Genomic DNA, 23,309 nt, shown 5'->3' with positions numbered 1-23,309 from the left:
GGTTGACCTGTCATATCAATCTAGGTTTTATAACTAAGGTTATTATATTATTATTAATTTCAACACTCAATATAATTTAAATTAAAAAAAATTAATATCTAATTGTTTTTTTTTAATATTTAAGTTTGATAATAATATATATTAAGGGTAAAATAAAATTTTTCATATTTTTTATGTCTTATCCACCATAAACCAAACAAAAGATAGTTATTTTGTCTTGTATACTATTACCAAATACAATTTTGTCTTAGTCTCTTCTGTCCTATGATAGTAACCAAATGTTATCTAAGTTATCTTATATAGAAAATAATATGTTGTGATCCTAATTATATGCTGTCTTAATCAAGGATAACAAACAAATATATATTGAGTATAACATGAACTATATAAAGGTATTTAAGTGAATAATAAATGATTCATCATTCTAAGTGAATTAGAGAAAATGTTTCACATGTTCTCAAATAGCATCGATTATGATATTCTTGTGCAATTTAAAATGAGATTTGAAAAGAGTTTGAAATTTTATTCAAAGAATCAATGACTATGGTGTTAAAAACAAATATGATTTGACAAAGAAGATGCAATTCATTCTCAAATATCCAAATTAGAACATTCTTATTGAAGGGATAATAATTACATTGAAAAAATGATCACTAAAATGTTAAGTCAAACCACCTATAACTTGTCTAATATTTAGGGGATCATAACATGTTGCTAGACGGTGTACTTGATCTTCAAATATAAATAAGTCAATTCTTGAATTCATAATAATTAATTTAATTAATTTTATTTTATTTAGAATTGTGATTTATATTTGGCCCAACATATTAGAGAAACTAATGGGTCACACAAATAAAAAAAACTATTAGAAAAAAATAAATTGAGATGATTAATCAAGTGAGGTTTGATTGTAAATAATTTTAGAAATTAAAGACTAGGATGTAATTTATGTAATGGATTACAATTATAAACCTAGAAAAATCAAGGACTTGATTTCATATATTTTTAAAACTTTCTTGAAATAATATACGTGATATTATTTAAGAGACAAATTGATATTTTTTTCATTTATAAAGTTATTAATTTTTTTTATAAATAGAATATTATACCTCGTATTTTTTTTACATAACATTAGATACACCTATACAAATAGAAAAAGTGGAGAAAAAAAATAAATATCACTCAAGGCATAACAATCCATCTCTTCTAAAAAGGGTTTTCAGATATTTCTAATCTAGTGGTTTGTGCACATTATTGTTAGAGGTTGAATAATTAGATGATTTGTGATTTGTGATAACTCTGCATTGAAGAGTTGATTAAATCTCATAAAGAAGAATTGATCTTCAAGTAATTTTCGCTCAAACTCTAAATGACTTTAAGTTTTTCTAACAAGATCCTTGCGACTAAAGAATAAATTAAAATTACCATTTCCATTATGTTTATGTCTTTTAAGAAACCCAATACTTTTTGCCATATATCAAAATTGTTTGCTACCATCATCTCTCCACTTCAAATTTAGTAACTAAAAAGGCAATTCCAAACCCGTTCAAGCACAAGAAGAAAAACTCAGAAGTCGCAAACCCATTTAAAAAATAAAAATCCCACCCAATCAAAATCACAAAGATATGTGTACTAGAATAAGAGAATCCAACACTTAACTATTATCTCTTTTTTCCTGCAAACAACAAATATGCCCACCTTCCCCTCTCACTCCACCAACTACAAATAACCCAGTAGCCAACTAAGGAGTGCTATAACACTCACTATATATAGCAAATACTATTTATTTTGCTAAAACAGCTAGCCAACTAATTTGATTTATATAGCATGAATTTGGATGCTATAGGGTTTTCTTCCTTTATTAGGTTATCAATATATTTATTGGGATCTCAATTAGTTCAACTTTAAATCCATTTGATTGCTTGGATATATAATTCTCATAGAGGATTTGTTAGCCATGAAAACTAAAAGTGGGTCGAGGATGTTTTAGTTAACAAGCAAAACATATTAATGCTATTAAATACAAGATAAAAGCTATACTAAACCAAAGTTATTTTAGGTTTTATAAACACAAAAAGCCGTCTTGTTAAGAATTATCTAGATAGATTTACTAGACTTTGTGTATTACTGAATTGTGTTAAAAAAATGAATAGAAATCAAATACTCAAATAAAAATTAAAAATATTTATTAAATACATCAAATAATTGTTATTTTTATAGTAATATTATTAAGTGTTTACATTATATTCTAAATAAAATATTATATGAATTGAGTGGAAGCATCAAATGACTCTTTAACAAGAACAACAAATGGCATTAGGAACTTGGATTCCACAAAAGAATAAAAACCATAATTGAACTTAACTGACTTTTTCTCGATACAAAAATATTTTGAAAGGGTATCTTTACATATAGTGATTTCTTTATGTGTGTTTTTTTTTTAATTATTAACATAGTAAAAAGTTATGAACATCATTAAATTCAAAAATATAGACTTCATTATTTATATGTGAAAAAACTAGTTCCTAGTTTAGTTTTTACTAGTCTTCATGTTTGCGCTTTCTCGTGGGTTAAACTACTTTTTTGCATAAAAAATAATGTTCAACTCTCTCAAATATTTTTTTTTATAAGTAAAATATACAACTCGGGTTATAAATTTGACTAGGTTGAATACACAGAGTTTATTTTAATTAGACAAAAAAAAAATGACATTAGATGGATCACATTTAAAAGAAAAGTGATCATGATAACATGTGGAAAAATATTTTTTTTTTCAAAAGAGGACACACAATGCATCTTAATCCACAACCTATTAAATACGAAAGAGTAAAATGAAAAAAAAAAACACATAAAAAACCTGTTTTTGTTTACCCAAGTTAGCGTGACAAACTTGTAATCCTGGTAAATAGGATCGAGCTAACCTGTAATATCTTAACAAACCTGTAACCCAGATCATGAGATTAAAATAACCTGATAAAAAAAATAAAGAGAATTATAAAGTTTTTTTTTTATAAATAAAACACATGTAAACTTTTTAAACCAATGACCTGGATCATTAGACCTGAAATACTCTATTTGAAAAAACAATGAAGTCCAATTTTCAATCATTCAAATATTGAAGGATGAAATTGAAATTTTTTTTAATTATACAAAAAAATAAAAAAATATAAATTAAAATACAAAAATACCTTTTGAGGTCGGTTTTAATTTTATTTTTTACTTTTAATGATATTTTAGTTATTTTATTGTGTAATTAAAATGATAAAAGATTTATTTATCCTGGTTAATTATTTATGACTATTAAGTGATGTATAAAGATTTTAGTTTCGTTGAAAGCTAATGTTATTTTTATTTTCTGGGTGAAAGGACAAAACGTTTGTTATATTGTTCCAATTAACAATATTCCTAAGTCCAAGAGCTACAATATTTTTCCAAAATCAATTAGATTTTTTTTAAAATAATAATACTAGTTTATTATCGCACATTATGTGATTTATTATTATAAAACTGGATAGGTAATCAAATACAATTTAAATTGCAATAAAATACATTTACAACATACTAATTTAAGTTCAAAAGATATGTGTGTGTGTATATATATATGTTATTTCTTTTGATGTGAGTACAGTAATTTAGTTTAATTAAAAAATATTTTAATATTTTGTATTTATAATAATTAACACCATTCTATTCTCTCATAGGACATAGAGATGAAATCTCTTTTAGATGACGTCTTATTTATAAGTTATAACATCATATTTTAGATTTAAATCCATAATCATAGTGATCATACCATAGAAAAACCATTTACCAATTTTTAATTTTTAATTTTTAATTTTTTTTAGTTGAGTTAAACATCAAGAGTCAAGACTATATATTAGACATTCAAACCTGTAAAGTACACGTCGAATTTATGGTATAGTAAAGCAATCAGATCCTCCTCTGCCTTCGTATGTGAAAACCACCATCTCTCTCTCCTTCTATTCTATCCTTCTTCATCCATAAAAAGAGCACCGAAATCCATCAACAGCTCATCAACGCTTTTTATCGGATCGGATCGGATCGGATCATCAAGAGACATGATGTGAATCTCCGCGAAGCCCAACGCATTCCCCAAGCAAGGTTGTTCAATAATCTTCAATGGCAAAACTCTTAATTTTTAGCACTGCATAAAATCTCACTCCAAATCCCACAATTTGTTGGATTCTATACATTATCTGCTAGATCACGAAATATATTCAATTTCCCATAGGATCTTCTCGTTATGATCCCGTGTTTGATATCAATTTGTGTGTAAATGCAGGGGTGTGATCGAAGATTATTGTTTTATTTTGTTGTCGGTGGTGGGGTGAGTTATATAAGAGATGGCTTGGTTTAGCGGGAAAGTCTCTCTGGGGAACTTCCCGGATCTAGCAGGAGCGGTTAATAAGCTGAGCGAGAGCGTCAAGAATATCGAGAAGAATTTCGATACTGCTCTTGGTTTTGAAGATAAATCTGATTCTAGTAGCACCACTGAAGGTACCGTACCTACCACTACCTTGCTCTTGGTTTAGATATATTCTGGCTGTTAGAACTTGTGGAATGCTGGAGCTCATGCATACTGTTTTGTTTGTTTATTGAAAATAACTATGTGGTTGATCTCAGTACTTTGCGAAAATGTTAAGGTTTTTGTGCTAGAGCATGGAAGTTGATTTTTCAAATGTTGTGTTGAAGCTAGGGAACAACGTGGTTGCATGTTCATTGGTTTTTTTTAATGTTCTAACTTATGTGTATTGAGACCCATTTTATTTAGAATCTCCTTTCTATTTTCTTGCTAGCTTCGGGATTATGGCCGGTAATGTCCTTTATGGGGAACAAAAGCGAGGATAGTACTGATGAATCGTCAGGGAAAACTGTATCTCCACAGAAATTGTCTACTGTTGAGGAGAAAGAATCTCAAAATTCTGACACCCAACAAACCACATCTGCTGAAGAAAATCAAGTGCTCGAGAGGAAAAAAGATGCTGAGCATCCAGAGATTGCTGAGAAAAAAGATGATGTCATTTCAGATACTGGCAAAGCTGAACTTGAATCTGAAATTCAATCAGAGACTAAGGCTGTTGAACCTCCTGAGCCAGTTGTTCATGATGTTAAAGTACCAGAATCAGTTGATGATGTGCAGGGAAAAGAGATTTCAGAGGAGGGCTGTGCTGAAAATTTAGATACATTGGAGGTCAGATCAGAAGCTTCCAGGGTTGATGAAGTTGAGGCTCCTTCCATCTTGCATGATGAGTCACATAATGTGTCTCATACTCCTGATAGCACAGATGAACAAGAGGCACAAGCTGAGGAGACTGTAGAACGAAGTTCTACTATTCAAGCTGAGGTATCAAACGAACCGCAACCTGAGGCATTGAATGATGTGCAAGCTCAGGCATCAACTGATATCCTAGCTGAGGCATCAAGTGATACCCGAGCTGGAGCTGTGCTTGATTCATCCAGTTCACAGCCTGTTAGTGCTGAAGTGAGTGAAATGGTTCATGAATTTTCCCTGTCCGATGCATCGCCCCTAGATGAGGCTTCAGAAATTGTTTCTGGATCGGTTTCCCAGGCAGATGATGTCCACAATCAGACAGTTGGAGGGGACAAGCGAGTCAATGATGGTGAAATTGACATTAAAGATCAACACTTGAGTTTGAGGTCGAATATATCAGACTCTATAGATTCCACGCTTGAACTAGAGAAGGTGAAGACTGAGATGAAAATGATGGAAACTGCACTACAAGGTGCTGCAAGGCAAGCTCAGGTATTACCTTGTGGCACAGATATATTATGCAGGAAAAAACAGGCTTGAAACTTAGCCTCACTGCTGAATTGCTACTCTTATTGTTAAAATTGGACAACATTACATGTTAATGCTGGACAAAAAAGTCAATTTTGGTCCTTGCTGAGTCTTTTAAAGTATACATACTTTTGAAAGATACTGGATCATCTTTTCTCATATTGTTAGAACATTTCACTGGTCGATTCACACAATTTTATCTTCTTGATGGCCTATAATTTATTTCAGTGGATAGAAAGATCCTCTCTAATTTTGTACAAGTTTTTATTGTCTTGTTGTTGTTATATACTAAGCTCCACCAATCTCTCTTTCACTTGATTTTTGAATGACTTTTATGCTTGTTTTCTTCTCCTGTGTGCATAACACTTATTCGTAATGGACTGATATCACTGCAACCTGTGAGTGTTAAATGCTGCTGTCGCGTCATATTTCATTGAAGTTTTGTCTTCTCATGTTTTTCAAATTATGGTTGTCATGCCATAGTTGACCAACCCAGCCCTCAAGGCACACCACCTTCACCTTTCTGCTCATCAAAAGCGCCATTAGTACCTTTATGATGATAATGTTAGCTTGCGCTTCTCTTCTTTTGTTAAGAAGACTAATGAGATTTTGCACAACTGAACTTTTGATCAACAAAATTGGTATTTTTAGTGCTAGTTGTCAAAACTAAACTGTTTTGCAATTCTTTTGAGTCTTTAAGTTAAGCAAAAAGCTAACTCTGATGTTCTTCTTCCAGGCGAAGGCTGATGAGATTGCGAAGTTGATGAATGAAAATGAGCACCTGAAAATTGTTATTGAGGAATTGAAGGTCTGTATAAATTTTTACTATTTCTGCATTCAAGTTAATTTGGATTAGGTACTTTGCGCATATATATACATTACAGTAAAATGGTTACTTTTGTACTTTTATTTTTTAAAAAATGGGTTTCGCCAATTACATTTTAACTGGATAGTTCATTTAGTTTGTGTTCATTTAGTATCTTCTGTAAGTGTTGTGTTTCTTGTCTTAAAAGAATTCTGATTATGTTGTTGGTTGCTAGTTTGATGGTAAAAAAGAAAAAAGAACTGACAATGATGTTGTATATTTACCTAAACATGTGCAAGCCATTCTCTGAACACTTGCTCTTTAGTCCTTAATTCAACCCAAAATATTGATCGTCATCTGCATGTTTTGCATTAGTTGGGTTTGTATCAAAAAAGTAATTTGAACATTTTTTTTTGTGTTTGTTTTTTTTTGTAGAAACTTGTTCAATTATTCATCTCATCAACTCCCCCTCTATTCTGTTCTGATCTCCTTTTCCATTAATTGAGAACTTGATTTTAGAAATACTATTGTTGGTTAAAAAGATAGTGATTTCTGCTCACTTTCTCTCTGACCTGAATGACATTTTTACCGCTGAGTTTTATGCAACAGAGAAAATCTAATGATGCAGAAATTGAGTCTTTGAGAGAGGAATACCATCAAAGGGTTGCAACTCTTGAAAGAAAGGTATGCTTCTAAAATTTGAAAATTATCACATGCTTTTTTTATTTATATATATTTATTTTTTCTTTTTGCAATTTTAGGAAAAGATAATGATTGGTTATTGGTTGTGGAGATCGAGTATTTATTAATTGAGGCATATGTAATGACTAAGATGTCATGCTTTTATGCTTAATGACCATATGTTGATCACCATATGAATGCTGTCTAGCTTAGCTGGCCAGGTCACTTGACATGGTCCCAAGTGACTTTGGTTCAAATCCTGCTCTCAGCAGGGAGGGGAGGGATATAGGGAAGTGGAAGCTATCCCCTGTTTTTTTTGGTTAAAGTCCAATTAGCCTCCTAATGAATCAAATGAAAAATGTACACTGCAAGATATTCCATATAATCCTGAAAGACAGTCTGTCAATTTTGTGATATTTCTTTTTGTTGGCTATTCTGATAAAGAAGTTTTCATCATTTATCTACAATACCATTCATGTTGAATATAGGCAACACATTTGTGCTCGTGCTGCACTATTATAGCTACTAGACTTAGAAGTAATTTCTTACATTGTCTAGTTGCGTGAGATTAGTGGAAGAGGCTTTTTGCTGTTTTGGAGTCAGTGGGTGTCTCTGGATTGGGTGGGGGATTTGTTAATAAAGAAAGTGAGCTTTGGGAGGAGGAAGGACCAAAATGTTTTATGGCTTGTGTAGTGTTTGCTCTGATTTGGAATATTTGGTTCCAGTATTTTAAGAACTCTCCCTCTCAAGCCAACTTTTGTGAAATTTGCTGGCTTCTCTACAGCATTTTGCTTCAGGATCTCTTAAAGGAGTATATTTGGCTAATAATCAGCAGACTGGAGTTGCTTCTTGTCTGTTTTTTTTTTTTTTTAATTTATTTCCAATTCTTTGTTCCTCACCGTGGAGGATACCTTTACCCCCCTTTTGAAATGTATTTCTTTTTGGATTTTCCTCTTAATAATATTTCCATCTTTTTCAAAAAAGAAATGGTTTAAATTGAGAATACATGTGATATTTAAAAGCCTGAAAGTTTTGGATAGTACCAATGCCTTGTGGTAGGGCTTGTATGCTGTGGTGGTGCGAGAAACTCGCAACTTAAACTCTGAGTTTCAGTCTGATGAGCTCTCCTGTGCATTTAAAGTTGAAAAGATTTATGTTTTTTAATGGCAATTAGTCTTATTGCTTTAGGTTTCTTACTGCAGAGATTAATATTGTCTTGGAATGTTTGGTTACAGGTCTATGCTCTTACAAAGGAAAGAGATACACTCAGGAGAGAGCATAATAAAAAAAGTGATGCAGCTGCTCTTCTGAAGGAAAAGGATGAAATCATTAATCAGGTTATGGCTGAAGGTAGAGCCACTCAAGCATTTATTTCCATGTGTAATGAATGTTTCTTCATATTCTGATTCTTTCAGAGGAAAAGATACTATAATATCTCCTACTCCACCTTTTTATTGCATTTCGAGCAGCGATGCAGTGTGAGGGTTTGTAGAACTAGTCAGGATTAAGGTTTTGAGACATAAATATTTGATTTATTAACAATTGAAGATGGGTCTCCTCTTTTTATAACAGTTTTGCATTGGAGGAAACAGTTTTTGATGGAGTTTGCAGAGCAATGAGGTTTTTGTTTCATGTGATCTTTTTATCTGAAGATTTTGTCTATGAATTCCAGGTGAAGAGCTTTCAAAAAAGCAGGCTGCTCAAGAATCTACAATTAGAAAATTAAGAGCTCAGGTATCTAGCAGGCTTACTGATTATCTGAACTTTTGATGTTTCAATATCTAATAGCAATGCTCCTGCCTTTCTGATCTAAGGAATGTTTTGCTTGTTTCCCCTCTTTTTGTGAAATTTTAGATTAGAGAACTTGAAGAAGAAAAGAAAGGTTTGATGACCAAAGTTCAGGTAATTTGATTCTAAACTGTAATGTAGCTGGCTACATATTATCATGACATTTTGACTATTATGCTACCATTGGATTCAAGATGAGATGGACTGTTGTACCTGAACTTTTTTGGCATTCATTTTATGAAAGTTTTCTGTATAAATATATAATAAAAGATATGTTGTCACGGATTTGCAGACATGATCCAGCATTGATAACATGTAGGGCCTTTTGAATTTGACTTACATCCAATATTTTAATGTTTGTGAAGCATTGCTTAGATTCTGATGTCAGATAAAAGGACTCCTAATACATATTGCTTGCGAATAAATGAAAATCATTTTCTGGAGTGGAGGAACGTTTTTTTCCTAATCTGTAAATTAAATCTCATTCTTTATTAGCTTCTTTGTGTTATAATTCGTGTGAATTGCTGCAGAACACTTCTTGTGTTAGTTTCAGACATCATTTAATTGAAATAGCTACCTTTTCTGGTCATTGTTTTGGCATCACCCTGTATTTTATTAACAATTTTTTTTTTATCCACTTCCAGGTGGAAGAAAATAAAGTAGAGAGTATAAAAAAGGACAAGACAGCTACAGAGAATTTGCTGCAAGAAACAATAGAAAAACACCAAGCAGAGCTTTCAGCGCAGAAAATTTATTATACTAATGCCTTATCTGCGGCCAAGGAGGCTGAAGCATTAGCAGAGGCGCGGGTTAATAATGAAGCCAGAACCGAATTAGAGAGTCGTCTAAGAGAAGCAGAGGAACGCGAGACTATGCTAGTTCAGGCACTTGAAGAATTAAGACAAACCTTGACTAGAAAGGAGCAGCAGGTTCTTACTTAATTTTATTGAGATTGTTGATGTGTGCCCACTGATATGCTGTAAATGACTCTCTAGTACACACTTTTTGATTGATTTCTGGTTTCATAGGCCGTTTTTAGAGAGGAAATGCTACGCAGGGACATTGAAGATCTTCAAAAACGTTATCAAGTGTGTTGAACTTTCTCATACCTTGCTGTAAATAAGTCATTGCTTTTGCTTTTGCATTATTCTCTATTTACTTTTAGTTGTGATAACTAGTTTTGCTTTTTCTCTAGGCAAGTGAGCGCCGTTGTGAGGAGTTGATTACTCAAGTTCCAGATTCTACTAGGCCTCTCCTAAGGCAGATTGAAGCCATGCAGGTGGTTTTATATTTTCATGCTTCTTTATAGTTCCCATTGGTGTCCTTGTGAACCTCAAATTATAGGCTATTTTTGTGTGTGATATTTTGTCACTTGGTATTAGGAAACAACAGCAAGAAGGGCAGAGGCCTGGGCTGCTGTGGAGAGATCTCTAAACTCTCGACTACAGGTGCCTGAATGTTATTTCTGGTTATGATATAACATGTGAAACTTGTAAAGAAAAATATATTTATTAGTTGTTACATTTTCAGGAAGCAGAAGCGAAAGCTGCTGACGCTGAGGAAAGAGAGCGTTCTGTGAATGAACGCTTGTCTCAAACCTTATCTCGAATTAATGTTCTTGAAGCACAGGTTCATCATCTTTCTATGAAATGTGTTTTGTTAGTGATGAAACTGTTTGATGAATAGTAGCTGAAATTGGGTATGCTCAGATTTCTTGTCTCAGGTCTGAACAAACACAGTTAAGTAGGTCCCTTGAAAAGGAGAGGCAGAGAGCAGCTGAAAACAAGCAGGAATACCTTGCAGCCAAGGAGGAAGCTGACACTCAAGAAGGTCGTGCAAACCAACTTGAAGGACAAATTAAGGAACTGAGGCAGAAACACAAGGAAGAGTTACAAGATGCACTAATAAACCGAGAACTTCTACAACAGGTACCACCCTTGGGTTTCTTTCTACTCATGTCTATCGCGGTTAATTAGGTTGCATGTGTTTATATTCCGGGTATCCGTTGCTTTTTAGTTTTTCTTACATTGCCAACTGCATTATAAACACAATTCAGTCTCGACAATGCTTAGAAGAACATGCTCAACTTGACATGTCTTAAAAAATGAATCCATGGAAAGGGCACATATTGATGTTTTGTCTGTGCAGCTGAAGAACTTGCTTCTTTTTAATTATTGAATTTTCCTTTCATGAACATGATCTTTTCAATCTGTTAGTAAGAAGATCATCTTGACATTAGTAGAAGCCAATATGAAGTTTATTAATTTAATCCACATTTGGAATTCATTTTAAGCTGGATGGCTTTGTAGAAGATAATTTCGGCGTTGCTATACAGATTTCTCTGAAATTTTGGCTTCGTTTGGAGATTTCTTTGAAAGATTAGAACAAAAGCTATCTTCCTACTTTATCATATGCACTTAAGTTGCAATGCTGTTTGGAAGATTCATGATTTAAGCTCTTATTTTATTTCAGGAAATTGAAAGAGAGAAAGCTGCTCGGTTGGAGTTGGAAAGGACAGCTCACATCCATTCTGCTTCTGCATCTGATAAAACTCCTATTGCAAGGAGCAACTCTGCTTTCGAGAATGGTCTGCTTTACTTTTGAAATTTACACCAGTTAACCTTGTTATCATGTTCATATATTTTTTAAAATTTTGCTAATTTTGCAGGAAACTTAACCCGAAAGCTCTCCAGTGCTAGTAGCCTGGGCAGCATTGAGGAGAGCTATTTTCTGCAAGCATCTTTAGACACATCTGACAGTCTTTCTGAACGGAGGAATCCTGGAGAGGCAACCATGAGTCCTTACTACATGAAGAGCATGACACCTAGTGCTTTCGAATCTGCCCTTCGTCAGAAAGAGGGTGAACTTGCATCATATATGTCTCGTTTGGTAAGAGTATTTTTTTTCTTGAACTTTTCATGCTTAAAGGATCACTTGTTATCACATATTTTCAGTCTGTATGCTGTATTGTGCATTCTAGAGCTAAGTTTTGCTGAGTGCATGCCGTGGGGATGTGTTGCATTTGGATGATCATCTGAGTTTATGATTACAATTTCCATGTGCAGCTCTGATGAATTATTTACATTTTTAATATGCTTCAGGCATCCATGGAATCTATCCGTGACTCTCTCGCAGAAGAGTTGGTCAAAATGACAGCACAGGTGAGTTTGTACATGTTCTTTAGTGAGTCACATTTACAGCAAAGGTAATTCCTATATTTTATTGTTCTCCATTATTTTTCCATTTAATTGAGTTCAATGAATATTTTGATCCACTGCAGTGTGAGAAATTACAGGCAGAGTCTGCCCTTTTGCCTGGTGTACGGGCAGAACTAGATGCACTGAGGAGAAGGCACTCTGCTGCCCTGGAGTTAATGGGTGAACGTGATGAGGAAGTACGTATGTCTATCTTGTTTGGAAGTTCCTTTGATTGCAAACAATTTTACCAGCCTTAATGTTCTCATGGAATAAATTGTCTGGTTTGCTGTTGATGTTTTCTAGATCTTATTGCATAATTGAAATGCGCTAAGCAGCCTCAAAAGTTTTTAAGCCAGTTTTTTTTATCCTTGAATGAATGTTTGTTTTGATTAACTTATTAAAGAAATGCATTTTCCTTCTGACGCCCAGAAATGCAGTATTGGCTGTGGAATTAAGTTTGCCCTGAAACATGATTGATCATTTTTACCCCATGGCGTGTTCATTATTTAAATAAAAAGTGTAGAGACTGTATAATGCATTTATCAACTGGAGCGCTGTAGATCTTTGTTTCTTGTTCCGCTTCCTTTTCTTAAAACTGCTCTTCATGGAATGTGCACCTGCTGAATCAAATGGAGTTCTTGAAGAAATGAAAAGTGAAGTAGGGGCTTCAGCATGAAGTTTGTCCAATAAAAATGGGAAGAATGACACTCGGACTGAAAATTTTTTCATGTAATCGTGTTGGAAGACTCTTTGCCAGATATTAAATTTTATTGATCACAAATATACTTCTATCGAGATTTCCATTTTGTGATTATGGAAGTGAAATTTCTTGATGCCCTTTATATGTTTAGATGGAATTTCTTGATTATAGTCGTGGAATTTGTGTTATATATGATAGCCTGACTTTTTGATGGCTGCATATTTCCAGTTGGAGGAACTTCGTGCTGATATTGTAGACTTGAAAGAAATGTACAGAGAGCAAGTAAATTTGCTTGTGAATAAGGTACTTCCTTTCAATCTTTTTATTTTTTATTTTTCCCCAAACGTGTCCAAAACTTGTACTCTTTCACTCTTTGTTTCATTTTTTGGCCTGAGTTCTTTTTCACTATTTGTTTCTGTGCTTATGCTTGCAAATTATTGACAGATCCAAATATTAAGTACATCCTCTGGCAATGCCTGATAAGTTGACTCAACGAAATGTGGTATTTGCCATTTATTGTGAAGCTCATGGTATAGGATGTCTGGTAGATGTGATTTTGTTCGAACATTTTTTCCCCCTCTATACTTGTGATTCGGGGCAAGCAGCTTCTTCAAGTGTTTTGGGGGATCCTTTTTCATGAAATCCAAAATTGTTTTGTAATTGAGATGAATTTGTTGTATAGCAAAAATCAGATCGTGACAAATTTGTTTCTCCAGCTTGAAGATGATTTTGAGTTTTTGGATTTATTTAGTGATGATTCAAATTCTTCATTAGTCATAACCTTGGCTGCTTCCATTTTATTTTATGAAGCTGATGCGGTTAATAGGAGACTAGAGTCTTTTTTTAAGTATTTTTTTATTTAGAAATGTATTAAAATAATATTTTTTATTTTTTAAAAAATATTTTTGATATTAGCATATCAGATCTCAAAAAAAAAAAAAATATATTAATTTAAAGCAAAGAAAAAAATTAATATTTTTTTAAAACGTTTTTAAAATATAAAAATAAATAATATCTAACTGTTAAGCTTTTAAGGTGGTTCTGGTGGCAAAAAGCTCTATGCCTATGGTCTATGCTTATTCTATTGGAATTTTAGTTTTGCAAATACTTCCTATTTATATTTCTTTCTATCATTGCAGACATCTTACACGTTTTAATGTTCTTGAAGAAAAAGGCACTAAGATTATTGTTAACTTATTTATTCTCATACATGAGGCATTCTTGATTTAAAGCACTGAAAATAACTTTCTTATATTTTTGTTCATTCCAAAAAAATATTATATTTGATCAATAGAGGTTAAACAAGGATTTCATCTTTGGATCAGTTATTCAGCAAATATAATAATATAATTGAAACGTTTGTAGTCTTTGATGATCAATTTGTAAAGTTCGATAAAAGCAAAATTCAAAAAGAGGATCAAAGTGATGGTCAATTTAAATTCACATGAAAAATATTCTATTTAGTCTATCTAATTTTCTTTTTCTTCCTTTATAGGTTTTTTAGTTTTTATAATTTTAATTTTGATCTAAAAATTTAATTTGTTCATATTTTAGTTTTTGGGGTAGAAAAAATATAAAGTTACTTGAAAATGATGAAAGAAAAAGAAAGAGGTTGGTTAGTAAAAAAAAAAAACTAATTTTGGTGTTAATGAATTTCAACATGAGTAGTTTAATGAATGTGGTGTTTCTCTCTAAAAATACCAGGAAAAGTAAATTGAGGTTCGGTTGATTTTGGGATGGGTAAGTAATTTTTCAAGGTTTATATAATGTTTTGGAGGTGTTTTCAATTAAAATTAGTTGAGAGTAAAGTGTTTTTTATTCTAAAAACTTGGATTCTAATTTTTTAATCACTAGAAAAAAATCAATCACCCGCTCAAGAAAAATAGGAGTGGTTGCTCATATGATGGCCACTGGAGGTTTACATGGTCGTTAACTTCAGGGCCCGTGGGATTAGTCGAGGTGCGTGCAAGCTGGCCCGGACACCCATGTTAAACTAAAAAAAAAAAAATAAGAGTGGAGCTATTAGTGAGGAAAAGTTAAAAAAAAGAAAGTGTGGTCTCAGTTGGCAAAGCCACGCATTGGGTCACCCACGCCTGTGCTCTTGAAATTTTTTTTTTGTTTTTTATTAATTGTTTTTAATTTTATCATTTAATATTAAATTTGTTTTTATTTATTTTTATATTTGATTAATTTTAAATTTAATTTCTTTCTATTTATTTTTTATAAATTTATTATAGTCTCATTGTTTATTTTTTATAATTAAATAAAAAGTAACAGGGATACAGCCAGAGAAAAAGCAAACGAAGCAGTTTGTTGTAAATTCTAGAACAAACAAAATTCTTCATATATATATATATATATATAAAAAAAAAAACTGTATTCAATTGATTAAGAAGTCTTCACTCTTAACCACTAATCACTAATCAAAAGTTGGTTGAAATAAATTTCAAGGGCACTGGAGACTTACATGGTCGTTAATTTCAAGGCCTGTAAAATTTATCGAGGTACATGTAAACTGATCCGGACATCCATATTAATAATAATAATAAAAAAGATGGTCAAAACAAACAGCACATGTACGGTTAGGAGACCCTTCAAACTCAACTTTCACTAGGGAATATTTACTCTTTCATTTTTAGGGTTAAGAATTTGTTTTTGAGTCAATCTTTTTAGTCTTTTTTGTTTAATGAACTTGGATTCGTTTAATCATGGATCAATCAATATTGATGATTTCTTACGTTGGCTTTTTTATGAGATTTTTTTTTAGCACACCAATTGATAGATTGATCTCCTTTTCGATGATGAATAATAGACAGTAAAAGTGTAAAACTTGGAGGAGAAGATCAGAATTTGAAGTTTAATTTCAAACGGATAGATTTCTGTCCTCTATACTCACTTCCTTATTCAAAGCCAAACGTAATTTAGTTAAAGCAAGCTACTGAAAAATCTTGTCGCGACTTATTTTAGATAATCTTATTATTGATCTTGTGAATTTAATTAGTTATTTTTCCTGGTTAAATGCTCTTTTAATTTATAGCTTCAATAGGCTTTACTTTTGCAGGGTTTTTTGACCTTTTCATTCTGTTCTTGTCTTCGCTAGGTTAATCTGGGTTTTAGACGAGTTGGGTTTTACATCAAGCTATGAATCATGCTAGGTTTTACGAGGAATAACCTTAGTCTATGATGGGTTTCTAGGAATTGATATGGCACTTAACAAATGGGACTGATTTTCCTCACAAGGCTTTTTCTTGACCTAATGGTTTTCAACTTTGTAAGCTGTTCCTGAACCCGATGGAATCGGCAATTCCAAGTGCCTTCATTATTTATACAGCTCAATAATTAGCCAACTTAGCTCTACAAGATCGGAATAAAAAAAAAAACTAAGTAAAAAGAAGCAAAGTTCAAAAAAAAAAAAATTCAAAAAACCCGAGTTAATTTTACCAACCTGCTCTCAGAATAACCAAACATGAAGAAAAATAAAAAAATATTAAAGCTCAAGAACAAATAATTTAATGCAAAATGATGAAACTGAAAAAAAATCATAAAATATTGAGGTAAAAAACAAATTTGAGTCAACCTGGGCTAACTTGACTAACTTGCCATTCACAACTAGAGATTGAGATAAAAAAAAATTATACTTTCAAAATAAGGACCTAACAATAAAGATAGAAATTAAATAAAAAAAATTTGAGAAAGAAAATACAAGCTGACTAGGGTTAGCTTGACCAACCCGCCCTCAAAATAATGAAACAGAAAGAAAAGTGAAAAAATAACAAAGCTCAAAGGCAAATAATTTAATGCAAAATGATAAAATTAAAAAAAAAAGCCATAAAAATTCAAGGAAAAAAAAAGTCAACCCGGTTAACTCAACCAATTCACCACTAGCGACATGAGATCGAGATTAAGAAAAATAGACTTCCAAAAGAAGAACATAGCAAAAAAAAACCAAAGTTAAATGAAAAAACATTGACTAAGAAAATGCAAGTTAACCCGGGTTAACTTAACTAACACGCACTTTGAATAACCTAATAAAAAGAAAAGTGAAAAAATCACATGCTCAAGGGATAATAATTTAACACTAAAAGATGAAAATGTACAAAAAAATCATAAAAATTTGAGGAAAAAAATCGGAGTCAACCATTGTTAACCTCACTAACTTATTTTTCGGGATATGAGATTGAGATAACTTAACTTAAAAGAAAAGTGGAATAAACAATAATGTTATGGGCCTACTAACCAAATATCAAATGATGAATTTGAGAAAAACAAATCTCAATAAAGAATTGCCATGTTTGAAGGCAACCACAAAAAAATAACAAAGTAAAATATCAAACCTTAAAATAGTTTAAAACCCAAACAATGCAGACCAATATGGTATAAAAACAAAATGAAAGATAATAACTAGGGGCTAAATTGAAAAACAAAACTAAGAAAATGATAATAAAAAAAAATAAGGACCAAAATTTGATAAAAAATCAAATGAAATTAAATGTTGAAGGATAAAATTGAAAAAAAGAAGATAAATCAAGAAAAAGATAAGAATATAGCAATCAAAATAATAGGGATAAAAAATGGATTAAAAAAATAAATGCAATAAAATGGTAAGGGGTGAAATTGCAAAAAAAAAAAATTAAGAAAAGTATAAAATACAGAAATAGAGGAATCAAAAGTAGAGGGATCAAATCGGATAAAAAAAATCAAATTGACTAAAATACCCAAGGATGAAAACAAAAAAAGCTAAACTTCAAAAAGCATCAAAAGCCAAATAAATAGTAATCAAAAGAAGAACCTAAGGGAAATTTCGTATAATCTTTCTACAATATACTGAAATGAAAAAGAATAGGGGATTTGAATGAAAAATTAAAGAAACAATAATTATGAAAATAATAGATTGATACGTTGTTAAATTAGATCAAGGGTCCATTCATTCCTATAAATCTGTTGATCATTGAAGTAAAATAAATATTTTTCACGTCAAGTAAATAAATTCGATATTCCTTAAAGTTGAGGGAAATCGATGAAATTATGAGTAAATTAATTAGACAAAGCTTTCTAATTAATTTCTTACCGTCAAACGAATTTAACATTGAAAACAATTTTCATTCACTCGACATTAGTCTTAGGAGTAAAATCTGTGCTTTTATTTTAAGCAAACATTCAAAAGCTTGACAATTTAACTTAGTTTATTCTTCCCTAATAAATCAAGATGAGAGTTGCAACAATCAAATTAATTATTTTGCTTCTTACTCTAGTCCCTAACAACAATTACAGATTGAAAGAAACTAGAGAGCAAACAATCCAATAAGCTTAAATAACAATCAATAATATAATTCTAAACCCGAAAAATAAATACTTGAATCTGAAAGAATTACAATGATAACGTTACTTCTCCCAAATTCCTAATGAAGATGGTGTGTATTCATTTTGAACCAAAATTAGGAATTTAGTTCATAATTTACTGGAAAATTAACAAAAACAGAGGAGAAAAGAATGTTGTAGAGCCCTTGTTTCAGTTGTGTTCTGCTCTATTTATTCTTTCCCTTGGCTGTCGAATTTCTTCAGAATTCTTAGGCTAATTAGAAGTCCTTATGCTACTTAACTCCTTCCTTCTTATAGGGTTGGTTAAATCCCTTAGGATTTGTGTTGAAAACGAACTCTACTGCTATAATTCTAACTCTGCTGCAGCTTAGACTTTGTTTCGACTTGGTTCCTTGCAATATCCGACCATCCCAACTATATTTTTTATTCATCACATGATAGAGGCTTGATCTGCACCTTTTTTGGGTCTTAAGGCCCACTATTTTTATGTCAGACTCTTAGCCTTGTGGTATGCTTGACACCGTTAGTTTTCTCATCAGATTAGAATACCAATATCGTCCTTCAGATTGCATCTAGATTTTGGTCTTCAAAACAATTTTATTTGACTTGACATCCTTCATGAAATCCTTGATGTTTAGATGATTTTGAGCTTTTGAATTGTATAATTTCAATGTATGAGGCTCAAGATATGATTGCTTGAATTTGTAGTGTGATAGTAGAGAATCCTGCTGCAAAGAGGGTTTCAGCCCGATTTTATAGGTCTGATTAGAGGTCCAAATGAACTTGGATTTCTGCCCATAATACCTTCCTGAAAAGCTTGATATGTATACTTTAACTTTGATTTAGCCCACGTTCATATTCTGAAATTATAACTTCATAAAAAACTTGTCACAAGAAGCAAAGTCTGAAACATAAAATGCAGAAATTCTTATCTTTTAGCAATTAATTCACAAAGTCTCCCAGTCATGCAAAACTCATAAAAATAACTTCTAATAAGCTTAAATGAATTCAAAATACATTAAAAAGCATTGTGTAAAAGGAATAAAAAGATATGTATATTTTGCATTTATTAACAGCCCAATCAGACCTCCTTCATGAGCATGCGCCACACCGCTGGAAAAAAGATGACTCGTTGCTCCCAATGCTACCATAAAAAGAGGATTTTGGTGACTAGACGGGCCCTTACGCACCACCTGAACGGTGCGGGGGCTTGTCACGCCCTAACACACAATATTTTTTTAAAATATTTAATAACTGAAAATTACCAAACATTCCCTAACCAAATTGAAAAAAAAAATCAGAAGTAAAATGACTAAAACATCCCTAAAACTAATTTTTTTTTTCAGATTTCAATTGTAATCCTGACATCTCATCGTTTTAATAAATGGAAAAGACAGAAAAGCCTTCTGTACATGTTCATTTTTCCCTCCAAAAAGAATGATTGTAACTTTATTGTACTTTTGTTTTAGAAGACCAAAGAGAAAGCTTAACTTTTTTTTTTGGCTTTTAAGAGCAAAATAGTTATTTTACTATTTTAAAAAAGATGTTTTGACTAATTTATCCCCAATCAATTTCGCAATAACTAATGTATTCTTTAGAAAAGACAAATCTACCCCCGATGATTGGCCAAATTGTTTTTTTTTTTCAAGGGAAAAAACATATTTACACCACTCCAATGAATAGGAACTTGTGTCTAGGGTTATAGTAAATCGCTAATGCCTTTGGTTTTTTTTTTTTGTAATAATTCGTGGCTTTGTTTGGCTACAGTCTACGATTCACTTTTGTAGCCTAATCTTGTTTCACTTTGCTCTTGTAGAATGAGTTCCTTTTCTTTTTATATATGTTGTGGGTTAGTTTTAGTTTAATATGTCCATTTTTCTATTCCTCCTTTGGTTGCCCACAATATAAGATTAAAATAATTTTTTCATCCATATTTGTTCTTATTTCTGTAATTAGGCATTGGAGTTGGCTTTAAGGTATAATGAGCTAAATTTAGCTGATTATTGTATTTGTACCAACAATTAGGTCAACTTGGATATAAAAACTAATAACCATTAATTCTTCATATTTTCTATCTCAATTGTGGCTAATCTCTAATAACGTTTCAAGGTCATGGCTGAAATGGTTTTTTATTTGAATATATTCCGGTAGATTTGTATAATCTATCTGAACTTAAAGATCTATTTTATAATAATAATAACAATAATAATTGATGATGCCCCAAGATTCAGAATATTCAAGTAATAGGTTATTTAGTGTTTGGATAGTGGTTAACTAAAGTGTTCAAGAACACAATTTTCTTCTCATTAGCTCGGGAAGTACCAAACTAATGGTAAAAACCTAAGTACCTGCAAAAACAGTCCTAATTGGGGGAACTTAAAAACTCTTCGATGATAAAATCAGTAACTTTATGGTAAAAACAATAAATAACTTGAAAGAGCTTTAAACTCCAAGAACAAAAGTGTTTGTTCTTGTATTTTAGGATGATTAATGCTCTGAAATATATGCAAGCTATTTAGAGTTGAAAAAGTTCTAAACCCTTACATGGATGGTTTATGGGACATTTCTAACCTCTAAACCTTGTCGTTTTTAGGGAAGAGAAGGACTGAAAAGTCATTTGCTTTCGGTGACATTAATGAGAGACAAATATCTTTTACACATAATTAATGAGAGACAAATATCTCTTATGCATCATTAATGAGATGGTACATATGATGGGCTCCCTAAAGGATCTTTTGTACATCTATGGATATAGTGAGATCATTACCTTTGATATGAATGAATCATGTAATCATTCTAAATGTAGGACTCCTTAGCCCTGGACACTCAAGACCTAAGATGTAGCCAAACTTAGATAAAAAAAAAGAAGGTATGGTGGTTTATCTAATTCGTAGCACCTTCGGTTTAGTTGATTGTCTAGGATATGATATATTGTCAGATCGAAGTTACCTTGGGTTCGGTTGATACCTGAACCCAAGCGTATTGGGACTAGCAAAATATCAGGCTCACATTGCCTTGGGTTCAACTAATTGTTAATTTGTTATTGCATCAAAATATTGTTCTTAAAATATTTTGGTCGATACTCTCTTAAATACTTGACATTCATTAGAACTGTAGAGACTGATACGTATTATGTTCTTTCTTTTATGAAAGGAAGCAAATATTCTCATAAGCTGGGGTATAAAGGATATCTAGAACTAATATGTAGGTGTTTTGTCATAAGACATGTCTACTAAACTAATCCGCACGAGAATTTCATATTGAGATATCACCCGTGTCTATAGAAAAACTCACGTAATAGTTGTGTAAGTGATTATTAAGCTTGAGATCACTAAGTTATTTTATATAGGGAGTGTTATGTTTTAATTCTTTTATATGTTATCTTGGTAAAGGTAACAAATGGGTAGACATTGGATACAATATAAACTATATGAAGGTATTTGAGTGATCAAGAGATGATTCATCACCCTAAGTGAATTAGAGAAATTGTTCCATATTTTCTCAAATAATATTGATTTTTAAATCCTTACGCAAAGTGGAATGAGATTTGAAAAGAGTTTAAAATCTTATTCAAAAGATCAATAACTATAATGTTGCAAACAAATATGATTTGACATTGCAGACACAGTTCATGCTAAAATATCTAAATCAGAACATTATTAATGAAGGGATAATAATTACATTAAAAAACTGATTATTGAAAGGTTAAGTTAAACTATTTATGACTTTCCTAATATTTAAGGAATCATGACATGTTGATAGACGATGCACTTGATCTTCAAATATAAATTAATTAATTATTGAATTGATAATAAATTAAATTATTTGATTTATTTAATTAGAATTAGAATTTATATTTGGGTCAACATATTAAGAACTTAATGGGTCACACACATTAAGAATCATTAGTTAGAAATTAAACTGAGATAATTAATTAAGTGTGACTTGATTGAAAATAATTTTAGAAATGAAGTACTAAAATGTAATTGATTCAAGGATTATAATTCTAGTCCTAAAATAATCAAGTAGAGATTTGATTGATTAAATTTCTAGAATTATCCTTAAATAATAAATGAATATTATTTAAGGGGAAATAGATATTTTGTCATTTATTGGGTTTTTAGGATTCCATATATATATATATATATATATATATATATAAAGTTATACCTCTTATTTTTTAAGAGGTTGTCTGTTAGAAAAAAAAAATACGTAAGTTACAAAATAAAAAGCTAAAACTTTAGGCATAACAATCCCTCTCTTCTAAATAGGAATTTAGGAGATTTCTTACAGATGGTTCATATAGATTATCATTGGAGGCTGGACAATTGAACACCTTTAAAGAATTATTCAAAGCCGGAAAAGATCAGATTTTCAGGTAATAAATTCATAAACGACTCTAGATCTGTCTAACAGGATCCTAGAAACTCCTGAATATTATTTTAAAGTTATTGTTTCCACTACGTGTATATATATTTAGAAACCCAATAGTCATATCAAAATTTTTATTTTATGTTGGGATACTTCATGAGCACCTAGGTGTTTACTCCAAATTTTCCATTACAAATAATTGAAGTGAAGTAGGATATGTAGTAGAAGTTCAGTTCTATCAACAAAAAAATATACTTTACATATAAAAGCTTATTAGTAGCTTACTCATTTCCATGCAAGAAACAACGAATAGTGTTATTTTCACTTCATAACTTGTTATTTCCACTCTATTTATTAATAAAACCCCTAAAACTCATAGCTCATTTACTGTAGCTCTAGAATTATTGGCTTTGTAAATTGTAATAGTAAAATAATGATTTTTCCATTCCCAACTAAAAACTGTAGCCTTGGTAGTTTAGAATACCCCTAAATGCCAAAAATACTAAACCGGAGTTCAGGGGTTGTTTAGACTTTTCATTTTTGGTAGTACAACAAAATCATTTAATTGCCATTGATTTCAATTTTTTAAAGCTTATGCCTAGGGCTCTCTAGTTTTTTCACTATATG

At 31.5% G+C, this 23,309-nt stretch overlaps 1 protein-coding gene across 1 annotated transcript; it reads left to right on the top strand.

Annotated features, from left to right (window-relative positions):
• Positions 1 to 3,896: 3,896 nt before the first annotated feature.
• LOC7478402 (golgin candidate 5) lies at positions 3,897 to 13,772 on the top strand. The gene is made up of 20 exons (XM_002303257.4): positions 3,897 to 4,122; positions 4,304 to 4,518; positions 4,818 to 5,785; positions 6,558 to 6,629; positions 7,236 to 7,310; positions 8,543 to 8,657; positions 8,980 to 9,041; positions 9,162 to 9,209; positions 9,740 to 10,024; positions 10,124 to 10,183; positions 10,291 to 10,374; positions 10,478 to 10,543; positions 10,626 to 10,724; positions 10,805 to 11,023; positions 11,568 to 11,682; positions 11,764 to 11,984; positions 12,197 to 12,256; positions 12,376 to 12,489; positions 13,221 to 13,295; positions 13,437 to 13,772. Exons 2-20 carry the CDS (start codon positions 4,365 to 4,367, stop codon positions 13,470 to 13,472), a joined length of 2,928 nt encoding a protein of 975 aa, XP_002303293.4. The 5' UTR covers positions 3,897 to 4,122; positions 4,304 to 4,364; the 3' UTR covers positions 13,473 to 13,772.
• The last annotated feature ends 9,537 nt before the right edge of the window (positions 13,773 to 23,309 follow it).

The sequence above is a fragment of the Populus trichocarpa genome, chromosome 3 (assembly GCF_000002775.5).
Source record: "Populus trichocarpa isolate Nisqually-1 chromosome 3, P.trichocarpa_v4.1, whole genome shotgun sequence".
Lineage (NCBI taxonomy): Eukaryota > Viridiplantae > Streptophyta > Magnoliopsida > Malpighiales > Salicaceae > Populus > Populus trichocarpa.
The sequence above is the reverse complement of the archived record's forward strand: the minus strand, read 5'-3'. Positions and strand labels throughout refer to the sequence as shown.

Bases quoted from the DNA above. Each gene is read 5' to 3' on its own strand.
- LOC7478402 (XM_002303257.4), top strand. From the start codon at position 4,365: ATGGCTTGGTTTAGCGGGAAAGTCTCTCTGGGGAACTTCCCGGATCTA. The intron at 11,683-11,763 runs GTCTGCTTTACT...CTAATTTTGCAG, and splicing joins CAACTCTGCTTTCGAGAATG to GAAACTTAACCCGAAAGCTC. The intron at 13,296-13,436 runs GTACTTCCTTTC...AATTATTGACAG, and splicing joins TAAATTTGCTTGTGAATAAG to ATCCAAATATTAAGTACATC.